The 13,677-nt window shown below is 41.4% G+C and overlaps 1 protein-coding gene across 2 annotated transcripts in view; it reads left to right on the top strand.

Annotated features, from left to right (window-relative positions):
• Window positions 1–13,677, top strand: part of LOC133539124 (protein arginine N-methyltransferase 9-like) — a 39,722-nt gene that overhangs the window by 8,925 nt on the left and 17,120 nt on the right. For both annotated transcript variants that reach the window (XM_061881216.1, XM_061881217.1), the window contains exons 5-9: window positions 5,294–5,461; window positions 5,535–5,637; window positions 8,494–8,603; window positions 8,678–8,870; window positions 13,290–13,473. In XM_061881216.1, the coding sequence (XP_061737200.1) occupies window positions 5,294–5,461; window positions 5,535–5,637; window positions 8,494–8,603; window positions 8,678–8,870; window positions 13,290–13,473 (758 nt within the window). The remainder of the gene's footprint in view (window positions 1–5,293; window positions 5,462–5,534; window positions 5,638–8,493; window positions 8,604–8,677; window positions 8,871–13,289; window positions 13,474–13,677) is intronic.

Below are 13,677 nucleotides of genomic sequence, written 5' to 3'. Positions count from 1 at the left end.
TAATTTGTTGCAGTACTAGTTAGAAAAAGTATGAATGAGAATAAGTATGAGTGAGGTCAAAAAAACTGTGTGGCTCGATTCCACCGCACCTGACAGCAATTACCCATGACACCTTGCGTCCAAAAACCACCTTACCACACAGATCCTTCCGCCATATATGCACTTAAAACAGTTACGTCATCAAATCATTTTGACAAATGTAATAATTACACCTAAAGTGAGATTTATATAATTACTCTAAGCATTCAATATATACATTTTCTTATCATGCAAATAAAGTAAATAGTCCCCTTCTGGCTGAATAAACATAAAGCACCTTCCATAAAATGTAAAATAACTTAAACAGTATTTAGGCTCCTACAGAAGGCTTAAGTAAATCTCAATTAAGTGTGTGCTTGTAACCTCATACACTTATACAGGTAGCCTACACAACAGGCTAATAATGTAAACAGAGACCCCACTAAATCTCAATAAGTGTGTGCTTGTAACCTCATACACTTATACAGGTAGCCTACACAACAGGCTAATAATGTAAACAGAGGCCCCACTAAATCTCAATTAAGTGTGTGCTTGTAACCTCATACACTTATACAGGTAGCCTACACAACAGGCTAATAATGTAAACAGAGACCCCACTAAATCTCAATAAGTGTGTGCTTGTAACCTCATACACTTATACAGGTAGCCTACACAACAGGCTAATAATGTAAACAGAGGCCCCACTAAATCTCAATTAAGTGTGTGCTTGTAACCTCATACACTTATACAGGTAGCCTACACAACAGGCTAATAATGTAAACAGAGACCCCACTAAATCTCAATAAGTGTGTGCTTGTAACCTCATACACTTATACAGGTAGCCTACACAACAGGCTAATAATGTAAACAGAGGCCCCACTAAATCTCAATTAAGTGTGTGCTTGTAACCTCATACACTTATACAGGTAGCCTACACAACAGGCTAATAATGTAAACAGAAGGCCCCACTAAATCTCAATAAGTGTGTGCTTGTAACCTCATACACTTATACAGGTAGCCTACACAACAGGCTAATAATGTAAACAGAAGGCCCCACTAAATCTCAATAAGTGTGTGCTTGTAACCTCATACACTTATACAGGTACACAACATATCCCAACGTCACTGCACGTTGGTTGATTGCGTCACCGCGTCAAAAAATTGCGTCACACGCCACTATTCGGCCTTGTTTTTAACTCATTCCACCAAACGCCGAATGTGGCTTTTTTTTGCCATATTCGTCCGAATATATTCGGTTACCGATTAATCGGTGCATCCCTAATTATTATTATTTTTTAAGTGTTTTTTTTTGTATGTTTTTTGAAAATGATGAGTCGATTTAGAACCGGGATGAAAAAAAAACAAAACAATTATTTTTTACACCTCTTTTGTGTCTCGGTGGTGTGAATCTTTGGGTACCTAACAATTTGATTCCTGGTGTAACAGTTTGATTCAGAATCGATTCTTGACTCAAACCGATTCTCGCAATCTATTATTTCATATAATATTGCAATGAAACTTAATTAAAACAGGTTACAGGTTTGAAAAGCTCCTTCTGGTTGCATGAAGATGGCCTAAAATGTTTTTTGTTTTTTTTTTTTGCATACATTTTTGAAAATTATGAATTGATTTCTAATCGATATGAATAACATATTTTTTTTTGTGCATCCCTAGTGTGTCTTCAGGGTGTGAATCTTTCCACACCGAACGGTTCGATCCAATTCCGATTCACGGGGTGTCCATTCGATTCAAAATTGATTCTAAACCCAATACGATTCTCCATTCAAACTGATTCAGGCAATGTATTATTTGCTACAATAAGTATAATGAAACTTTTTCAAAACAAGTTACAGGTTTGAAAAGCTCCTTCTGGTTGCATGGAGATGGCCTAAAAAACGTCTTCTTAAAAATGTATTTTTATTTAAAGTGTAATTTCGGAATTGTTTTAAATCCATTTTTGAAAATGATGAATCGTTGTAGAATCTACATGAATAAGAATCGTGATTTGGACGTGAGTACATTTTTTTTGTGCATCCCTATTGTGTCTTAAGGGTGTAATTTTTTGGGCACCTGACAAGTCGATCTGATTCCGATTCCTGGGGTGATGATTCGATTCAGAATTGATTCTCAACCCAATCTGAATCTCGATTCAAACTGATTCTCGCAATGTATTATTTAGTATAAAGTTAAAGTACGAATGGTTGTCACACACACACTATGTGTGGTGAAATTTGTCCTCTGCATTTGACACATCCCCTTGATCACCACCTGGGAGGTGAGGGGAGCAGTGAGCAGCAGTTGTGGCCGCGCCCGGGAATCATTTTTGGTGATTTAACCACCAATTCCGACCTTTTGATGCTGAGTGCCAAGCAGGGAGGTAATGGCTCCCATTTTGATAGTCTTTGGTATGACGCGGCCGGGGTTTGAACTCACAACCTACCTAACCACTAGGACACTGAGCATACTTGCCAACCCTCCCGGATTTACCAGGAGACTCCTGAAATTCAGCGCCTCTCCCAAAAACCTCCCGGGACAAATTTTCTCCCGAAATTCAAGCGGAGCTGGAGGCCACTCCCCCTCCAGTTCCATGTGGACCTGAGTGACGACAGCCTGTTTTCACATTCGCTTTCCCACAATATAAACAGTGACCCTGCCCAATGACATTATAACTGTAAAATAATCGAGGGCGAGTTCTTGGATTCTTATGTGGGTTTATTGTTAGGCAGTTTCATTAACGTCCTCCCAGCGCGGTAACAACACACAACAACAGCAGTCACGTTTTCGTCTACCGTAAAGCAGTTCGTCTGCCGTAAACAGCAATGTTGTGACATTCTTAAACAGGACAATACTGCCATCTACTGTACATGCATATGTGACAGTAACATCTACGGCAGGGGTCACCAACCTTTTGGGTACTGATCAATGCGAAGGGCTACCAGTTTGATGCACACTTAAATAAATTGCAAGAAATAGCCACTTTGCTCAATTTACATTTAACTGTATGTTATTATTCATAATTAATCCAATCCAATCCAATCCACTTTATTTATATAGCACATTTAAACAACAATAACGTTTCCAAAGTGCTGCACAGCCATGTTAAAAACAATATTATGCTCCACCAATGACTGATTAAAACAAAAAATGAATGAAAATAAAACCAATAAAAACAATATAAAAACAAATATGATTAAAAACTATTTTAAAGGGTAAAATCAATTAAAACAGTCAAATAAAAATCAAAGTGTATAAAAAACACAGAGGACAACAGAGGACAGAGGACCACACAACTCACGTAGTGTTAAAAGCCAAAGAATAAAAGTGGGTCTTAAGATGAGACTTAAAAGAGTCCACTGTGGAAGCAGTTTGAACATAGAGCGGCAGAGTGTTCCAGAGCTTAGGGCCGACCACAGAGAAGGCCCTGTCTCCCCTGGTCTTAAGTCTGGTCTTGGGCACCACGAGCTGGAGCTGGCTTTCGGACCTCAGAGCGAAAATGATATTTATCTTTGTGGAAACACTGATCATCTTAATGATTTCTCCCAATAAATATATATTTTTGATGTCATGTTTTAAATAGTTTAAAATCCAATCTGCACTTTTCTAGCTGTAAATATATTCCTCCCCTCCTAACCACGCCCCGAGCCCCGCCCCAAACCACGCCCCACCACCGTCCGACCACGCCCCCACCTACCGAAATCGGAGGTCTCGAGGTTGGCAAGTATGCCACTGAGTAATAATTATAATGAAACTTTTTCTTAAAATGTTTTTAAAAATTGATTATTCAATGTTTTGTTTGTGTTTTTTTATCAATTTTGAAAGATTCTGAATCAATTTTCTTGTCAATCAATCAATGTTTACTTATATAGCCCTAAATCACTAGTGTCTCAAAGGGCTGCACAAACCACTACGACATCCTCGGTAGGCCCACATAAGGGCAAGGAAAACTCACACCCAGTGGGACGTCGGTGACAATGATGACTATGAGAACCTTGGAGAGGAGGAAAGCAATGGATGTCGAGCGGGTCTAACATGATACTGTGAAAGTTCAATCCACAATGGATCCAACACAGTCGCGAGAGTCCAGTCCAAAGCGGATCCAACACAGCAGCGAGAGTCCCGTTCACAGCGGAGCCAGCAGGAAACCATCCCAAGCGGAGGCGGATCAGCAGCGCAGAGATGTCCCCAGCCGATACACAGGCAAGCAGTACATGGCCACCGGATCGGACCGGACCCCCTCCACAAGGGAGAGTGGGACATAGAAGAAAAAGAAAAGAAACGGCAGATCAACTGGTCTAAAAAGGGAGTCTATTTAAAGGCTAGTGTATACAAATGAGTTTTAAGGTGAGACTTAAATGCTTCTACTGAGGTGGCATCTCGAACTGTTACCAGGAGGGCATTCCAGAGTACTGGAGCCCGAAATGAAAAAGCTATTTAGCCCGCAGACTTTTTTTGGGCTTTGGGAATCACTAACAAGCCGGAGTCCTTTGAACGCAGATTTCTTGCCGGGACATATGGTACAATACAATCGGCAAGATAGGATGGAGCTAGACCGTGTAGTATTTTATACGTAAGTAGTAAAACCTTAAAGTCACATCTTAAGTGCACAGGAAGCCAGTGCAGGTGAGCCAGTATAGGTATATATGTATGTATATATGTATATAAAGGTATATACAGTATAGGTATATATGTATGTATATATGTATATAAAGGTATATACAGTATAGGTATATATGTATGTATATATGTATATAAAGGTATATACAGTACAGGCGTAATGTGATCAAACTTTCTTGTTCTTGTCAAAAGTCTAGCAGCCGCATTTTGTACCAACTGTAATCTTTTAATGCTAGTCAGTTGGAGGCGTGTCTAAATGAAATTAAACAATGGATGTCCGCTAACTTTTTGCAACTCAACGCCAAAACAACGGAAATGCTGATTATCGGTCCTGCTAGACACCGAACTCTATTTAATAATACAACTCTAACATTTGACAACCAAACAATAAAACAAGGCGACACGGTAAAGAATCTGGGTATTATCTTCGACCCAACTCTCTCCTTTGAGGCACACATTAAAAGCGTTACTAAAACGGCCTTCTTTCATCTCCGTAATATCGCTAAAATTCGCTCCATTCTGTCCACTAAAGACGCTGAGATCATTATCCATGCGTTTGTTACGTCTCGCCTCGACTATAACGTATTATTTTCGGGTCTCCCCATGTCTAGTGCACCCCTATTGTGTCTCTTTGATGTTCTGACGTCCCGGTTTGCTCCAGCATGTGCGCCAAGAAGGCGGGGGCGGCCGAGGTGTACGCCTGCGAGCTCTCCAAGACCATGTACGAGCTGGCCTGCGAGGTGGTGACCGCCAACGGGATGGACGGCGCCATCAAGATCCTCCATATGAAGTCCATGGAGATGGTGGTGCCCAAGGACATCCCACACAGGTACATCTCAGACGTCTACCTCTCCTCCGCCATCTCGCTTTTTGAGGCAGGTGTGTCTCGCTCGGTCTGTCAGGGTATCGCTGGTGGTGACGGAGACGGTGGACGCCGGCTTGTTTGGAGAAGGCATCATAGAGAGTCTCATTCACGCCTGGCATCACCTGCTGCTGCCTCCACAGGTAACAACAGTACTCCTGCAGGTGGCCATCATGAATGCTGTGTAAGGTGGGTGGGACATCTGGTCAGAATGCCCCCCGAACGCTCCCTACACTGCAAGTCTTTGCTTTCGTCCAGCATTTTGTGTTTTGTTTACTTCGAAGCCAGTTCAATTTTATTTTCGTTTCGCATAGCCATGCTTAAGATTCAATGCCTTTTCATAGAGGCCGCTCGCATTTGTGTATTTTTGGTTTAAGCATAAGACATACTTGCCAACCCTCCCGAATTTTCCTGGAGACTCCCGAAATTCAGCGCCTCTCCCGAAAACCTCCCGGGACAAATTTTCTCCCAAAAATCTCCCGAAATTCAGGCGGACCTGAGTGAGGACAGCCTGTTTTCACGTCCGCTTTCCAACAATATAAACAGCATGTCTGCCCAATGATGTTATAACTTTAGAATGATCGAGGGCGAGTTCTTGGTTTCTTATGTGGGTTTATTGTTAGGCAGTTTCATTAAAGGGGAACATTATCACCAAACCTATGTAAGCGTCAATATAAACCTTGATGTTGCAGAAAAAAGACCATGTATTTTTTTAACCGATTTCCGAACTCTAATTGGGGGAATTTTGGCAAGTTAAACGCCTTTCTGTTTATCACCCTTTTAGCGATGACGTCAGAACGTGACGTCACCAAGGTAACACACCCGCCATATTCATTTTCACATTACAAACACCGGGTCTCAGCGCTGATATTTTCCGTTTTTTCGACTATTTTTTTGGAACCTTTGAGACATCATGCCTCGTGGGTGTGTTGTCGGAGGGTGTAACAACACTAACAGGGAGGGATTCAAGTTGCACCACTGGCAAGAAATCTGCCGCCAGACCCCAATTGAATGTACCAGTGTCTTCACATTTGACCGGGTCTCAGCTCTTATTTTCCGTTTTTTCGACAATTTTTTGGAACCTTGGAGACATCATGCCTCGTCGGTGTGTTGTCGGAGGGTGTAACAACACTAACAGGGAGGGATTCAAGTTGCACCACTGGCAAGAAATCTGCCGCCAGACCCCCATTGAATGTACCAGAGTGTCTTCACATTTGACCGGCGATGCTAAGACAGACATGGCACGGAGATGTATGGATAACCTGCAGATGCATTTGCAACGATTAAGTCAACGTAATCACAAAGGTGAGTTTTGTTGATGTTGTTGACTTATGTGCTAATCAGACATATTTGGTCACGGCATGACTCCCAGTTAATCGATGCTAACATGCTAAGCTAATCGATGCTAACATGCTATTTACGCCAGCTGTATGTACATTCTAAACTAGATACCCACATTTAATGCGAAACAAACACTTACCAATCGACGGATTTTAGTTGCTCCAGTGTCACAAGATGCAAAAGTCCTGATTGTTTGGTCCGCACATTTTACCGGCGATGCTAATAAGGCAGCCATGCTATAGGCCACTTCATTAGGTACACCCACGCTATGGCCGAATAGCGTCAATAGCTATTCGCTCAATAGCTTCAGTTTCTTCTTCAATTTTTTTTTCGCTATCTGCCTCCATACTTTGACCATCTGTTTCAATGCATGCGTAATCTGTTGAATCGCTTAAGCCGCTGAAATCCGAGTCTGAATCCGAGCTAATGTCGCCGTATCTTGCTGTGGTAAGCGCTATGTTGTTTGTATTGGCAGCCCTCTATGATGTCACAGGGAAATGGATAGTGGTTTCGAAGATAGCGAAAATAAGGCACTTTAAAGCTTTATCTAGGGATATTCCGGGACCGGTAAAATTTAGAAAAAAATTCAAAAACTACAACAAGCCACTGGGAACTGATTTTTATTGTTTTTAACCCTTTTCAAATTGTGATAATGTTCCCCTTTAACGTCCTCCCACTGCGGTAACAACACACAACAACAGCAGTCATGTTTTCGTCTACCGTAAAGCAGTTTGTCTGCCATAAACAACAATGTTGTGACACTCTTAAACAGGACAATACTGCCATCTACTGTACATGCATATGGTTAGAAAAATAGTGACAGAGAATAGAACAAGGATGGACAATTCAACCCTTAACTCAACAATGATCAGATGAGTGTTGTGTGTGTATATGTGTAAATAAATGAACACTGAAATTCAAGTATTTCTTTTATGTGTATGTATATATATATAAAATAAAATAAATAAATATATATATATATATATAAAATATATATATAATTCACTGAAAGTCAAGTATTTCTTATATATATATATATATATATATATATAAGAGACCTCCGATTTCGGGAGGTAAAGGGTGGGGGGTTGGGCGTGGTCAGGGCGTGGTTTAGAGGGAAGGAGTTTATTTACAAGATTACCGAGTCAAGTATTTCATATATATATATATATATATATATATATATAGGTTATAGCTGTGAACGGTGCTGGAACAAAATGTCCTCTACAATGCGTGACGTCACGCGTCATCATTCTGCGACGTTTTAGCAGGATAATTCCGCGCAAAATTTAAAATTGCAATTTAGTAACCTAAAAAGGCCGTATTGGCATGTGTTGCAATGTAAAAATTAATCATTGCTATATAAACTATCAGACTGCCTGGTCGGTAGTAGTTGGTTACAGTAGGCCTTTAAAGATGCTAAAAACGTTCCAGTGTAGGTCAATATATGCTAAGCTAAGTTTGTTATTGTGACAAAGCAAATAAGTGTTTAAAAAAGAAGAAAAGCTTGTATACATGATCTCTCCTGGGTGTGAGTGACGGGAAGAAAAGCTTGTTTAAGTTATTGTTTGGCGCCATTTGGATTTCCAATCATGGAAATAAGACAGCCTTTTCAGTGTTTTTATTGCGGGGGTCAACACAGTAATATTTTTGTACAGAGGGGAGAGACTAAAACCAGGGAGCCTTCTGAGACGGGTCGAGTCATCCCGGCCGGAGCCACCGTCTTCGCTATGGCTGTGGAGTGCCTTGAGATCCGCCGCCATAACAAGTACTGGACTCTGCACACGGCACTTATTGTACTGGCACCGCCGTGGGGTCATTTAGTTCCCGTGTTGTCCGCAGGCTCTGCGTGGAAGAGGTGGGCGGTCTCTCCTTGGCCGAGGCCGAGCATCTCCGCAGTCCGGTGAGCTGCAGCCCCGAGCCGGACGACTCCATGGAGCCTTACACCACCGAGAGGCTCAGCAGACTGCCGGGAGGTTACACCGCCCTCACCGAGCCGCTCACCGTCCTCCACATCGACTTCAACGACGTGCAGGTCAGTCAAGTCACTTCTCACTTTCCCTGTTTGACTCGAGATCAACTGATTATTTCATGTTTATCGACCTTTTTTTTTACATTTATTTATTTATCTTTTTTTACAACTACGACAGAACTACAATAGCAAATACAATATAAACATATGATAGCAGTATTTACAAACCCCTGTTTCCATATGAGTTGGGAACTTGTGTTAGATGTAAATATAAACAGAATACAATGATTTGCAAATCTTTTTCAAGCCATATTCAGTTGAATATGCTACAAAGACAACATATTTGATGTTCAAACTGATAACATTTGTTTTTTGCAAATAATTATTAACTTTAGAATTTGATGCCAGCAACACGTGACAAAGAAGTTGGGAAAGGTGGCAATAAATACTGATAAAGTTGAGGAATGCTCATCAAACACTTATTTGGAACATCCCACAGGTGTGCAGGCTAATTGGGAACAGGCGGGTGCCATGATTGGCTATAAAATCAGCTTCCCAAAAAATGCTCAGTCTTTCACAAGAAAGGATGGGGCGAGGTACACCCCTTTGTCCACAACTGCGTGAGCAAATAGTCAAACAGTTTAAGAACAACCTTTCTCAAAGTGTAATTGCAAGAAATTTAGGGATTTCAACATCTACGCTCCATAATATCATCAAAAGGTTCAGAGGATCTGGAGAAATCACTCCACGTAAGCGGCATGGCCGGAAACCAACATTGAGTGACCGTGACCTTCCATCCCTGGAACCGCACTGTATCAAAAACGGACATCAATCTCTAAAGGATATCACCACATGGGCTCAGGAACACTTCAGAAAACCACTGTCACTAAATACAGTTCGTCACTACATCTGTAAGTGCAAGTTAAAACTCTACTATGCAAAGCGAAAGCCATTTATCAACAACATCCAGAAACGCCGTCGGTTTCTCTGGGCCCGAGATCATCTAAGGTGGACTGATGGAAAGTGGAAAAGTGTTCTGTGGTCTGACGAGTCCACATTTCAAATTGTTTTTGGTGAACATGCCTTTTCCAAACTACTTTGGCACATGTTGCAGCCATGAAATTCTAAGTTAATTTTTATTTGCAAAAAAATATATACTGTTTATTAGTTTGAACATCAAATATGTTGTCTTTGTAGTGCATTCAACTGAATATGGGTTGAAAAGGATTTGCAAATCATTGTATTCTGTTTATATTTACATCTAACACAATTTCCCAACTCAAATGGAAACGGGGTTTGTAGTATTAAAAACAAATACTGAAGTAAATAGTACAAAACCCAAAACCAGTAATGGTGGCATGTTGTGTAAATGGTAAATAGAAACAGAATACATCCATCCATCCTTTATGTACCGCTTGTCCTTACAATGATTTGCAAATCCTTTTCAACTTATATTCAATTGAATAGTGAAGTGAAGTGAATTAAATTTATATAGCGCTTTTCTCTAGTGACTCAAAGCGCTTTTACATAGTGAAACCCGATATCTAAGTTACATTTAAACCAGTGTGGGTGGCACTGGAAACAGGTGGGTAAAGTGTCTTGCCCAAGGACACAACGGCAGCGACTAGGATGGCGGAACCGGGGTTTGAACCTGGAACCCTCAAGCTGCCGGCACGGCCACTCTACCAACCGAGCTATACCGCCCCAATAGACTGCAAAGACAAGATATTTAATGTTGGAACTGAGAAACTTCATTTTTTTTTTTTTGCAAATAATCATTAACTTAGAATTTAATGGCAGCAACACATTGCAAAAAAGTTGTCACAGGAGCATTTTTACCACTGTGTTACATGGCCTTTCCTTTTAACAACACTCTGTAAAGTTTTGGGAACTGAGAAGACGCATTTTTGAAGTGGAATTCTGTCCCATTCTTGCTGGATGTACAGCTTTTGTTGTTCAACAGTCCGGGGTCTCCGTTGTGGTATTTTAGGCTTCATAATGCACCACACCACACATTTTCAATGGGAGACAGCTCTGGACTACAGGCAGGCCAGTCTAGTACCCGCACTTTTTTTACTATGAAGCCACACTGTTGTAACACGTTTCTTGGCATTGTCTTGCCGAAATAAGCAGGGGCGTCCATGCAAAAAAGACGTTGCTTGGATGACAACATATGTTGCTCCAAAACCTGTATGTACCTTTCAGCATTAATGGTGCCTTCACAGATGTCAATCAATCAATCAATGTTTGCTTATATAGCCCTAAATCACTAGTGTCTCAAAGGGCTGCACAAACCACCACGACATCCTCGGTAGGCCCACATAAGGGCAAGGAAAACTCACACCCAGTGGGACGTCGGTGACAATGATGACCCAGTGGGACGTCGGTGACAATGATGACTATGAGAACCTTAGAGAGGAGGAAAGCAATGGATGTCGAGCGGATCTAACATGATACTGTGAAAGTTCAATCCACAATGGATCCAACACAGTCGCGAGAGTCCAGTCCAAAGAGGATCCAAGACACAGCAGCGAGAGTCCCGTTCACAGCGGAGCCAGCAGGAAACCATCCCAAGCGTAGGCGGACCAGCAGCGCAGAGATGTCCCCAGCCGATACACAGGCGAGCAGTACATGGCCACCGGATCGGACCGGACCCCCTCCACACGGGAGAGTGGGACATAGAAGAAAAAGAAAAGAAACGGCAGATCAACTGGTCTAAAAAGGGAGTCTATTTAAAGGCTAGAGTATACAAATGAGTTTTAAGGTGAGACTTAAATGCTTCTACTGAGGTGGCATCTCGAACTGTTACCGGGAGGGCATTCCAGAGTACTGGAGCCCGAAATGAAAATGCTCTATAGCCCGCAGACTTTTTTTGGGCTTTGGGAATCACTAATAAGCCGGAGTCCTTTGAACGCAGATTTCTTGCCGGGACATATGGTACAATACAATCGGCAAGATAAGATGGAGCTAGACCGTGTAGTATTTTATACGTAAGTAGTAAAACCTTAAAGTCACATCTTAAGTGCACAGGAAGCCAGTGCAGGTGAGCCAGTATAGGTATATATGTATGTATATATGTATATAAAGGTATATACAGTATAGGTATATATGTATGTATATATGTATATAAAGGTATATACAGTACAGGCGTAATGTGATCAAACTTTCTTGTTCTTGTCAAAAGTCTAGCAGCCGCATTTTGTACCAACTGTAATCTTTTAATGCTAGACATGGGGAGACCCGAAAATAATACGTTACAGTAGTCGAGGCGAGACGTAACAAACGCATGGATAATGATCTCAGCGTCTTTAGTGGACAGAATGGAGCGAATTTTAGCGATATTACGGAGATGAAAGAAGGCCGTTTTAGTAACGCTTTTAATGTGTGCCTCAAAGGAGAGAGTTGGGTCGAAGATAATACCCAGATTCTTTACCGTGTCGCCTTGTTTAATTGTTTGGTTGTCAAATGTTAGAGTTGTATTATTAAATAGAGTTCGGTGTCTAGCAGGACCGATAATCAGCATTTCCGTTTTTTTGGCGTTGAGTTGCAAAAAGTTAGCGGACATCCATTGTTTAATTTCATTAAGACACGCCTCCAGCTGACTACAATCCGGCGTGTTGGTCAGCTTTAGGGGCATGTAGAGTTGTGTAAGTTAGCCATGCCTTGGGCACTAATACACCCCCATAATGTGATGGAACTTTGCGCCGATAACAATCCGGCTTGTTCTTTTCCTCTTCGTTCCAAAGGACACAATGTTCGCAGTTTCCAAAAACAATTTCAAATGTGGACTCGTCAGACCACAGAACACTTTTCCACTTTGCATCAGTCCATCTTAGACATGAAACATTATGTCGTTAATGGTCCGACATGTCCTAAAAAAGAATGTTGAAAAAACAAAAGCCTTGTCCAGCTGTTTGCTGACAAATGATATTCATGTTTAAATAACTTCCTTGACTACTAATGATCGCCCTGAAAGAAACTAATCAGTCGTTTTCTACAGTTGACTCTACTTTTCACAAGTTTCATAAGTGTTGCAATGAGTCTCTCGCCCAAATAACACGACTAATTAATTAGCAACAAATGATTAATTGACTCGCATTGCTCTCTTGGAACAAACACGTCGGCCAAACATTTTTGCATCATCAGTGGCTTTTCGGCGAGGCCTGCAGGCGATTGTGTGATTTATGAGGTCTTGGTGGGGAGGGTGCACCTGGATGAGCGGCGCCTGACTAAACGTGTTATTGTTAACAAGTCCAGCCAGTTGGAATTTATTTATTCATCCCCCCTCATGCACACGAGTCGTTCCAGGGGAACTAGAAAAATTATAAAATAATAAAAAATATAGTGATGAATAATATTCATAGCCTTTTTCGCTTCATTAAAAGTTTGGTAAACAGTTGCAAACAATAGCTGCACATTCTTTGAATACACTTGGAGTTTTGTGCATGAAATTGGAGCCTTTTTTTTTTGGACGACTTACAGGAGCTGGAGGGGCTGACCTCCAGGCAGGTGCAGCGGGTCCGCCTGCCCGTGGTGCAGCAGGGCGAGCTGGACGCCCTGGCCGTGTGGTTCCAGCTGCACCTGGACGAGGACAGCAGCTTGTCCACGGGACCCCAGGAGGACACCTGCTGGGAGCAAGCCATCTACCCCGAACACTGCGCGAAAGGTAATATAACTATTTTCATTATTATTATTTTTTATGCAGCACCATGAAATAAAGCATCCCAATTAACCTTTTACTATAAGGTAAGTTTAGTAGGTTATCGTTTGGACCCGTGCAACAAATGTCTCATTAAAATAAATATACAAACATATACATATAAATGGTAAATGGGTTATATTTGTATAGCGCTTTTCTAAATAAACACTT

The sequence above is a fragment of the Nerophis ophidion genome, linkage group LG20, assembly GCF_033978795.1.
Source record: "Nerophis ophidion isolate RoL-2023_Sa linkage group LG20, RoL_Noph_v1.0, whole genome shotgun sequence".
In the NCBI taxonomy this organism is placed as follows: Eukaryota; Metazoa; Chordata; class Actinopteri; order Syngnathiformes; family Syngnathidae; genus Nerophis; species Nerophis ophidion.
This window is presented reverse-complemented; position numbering and strand designations above follow the sequence as displayed.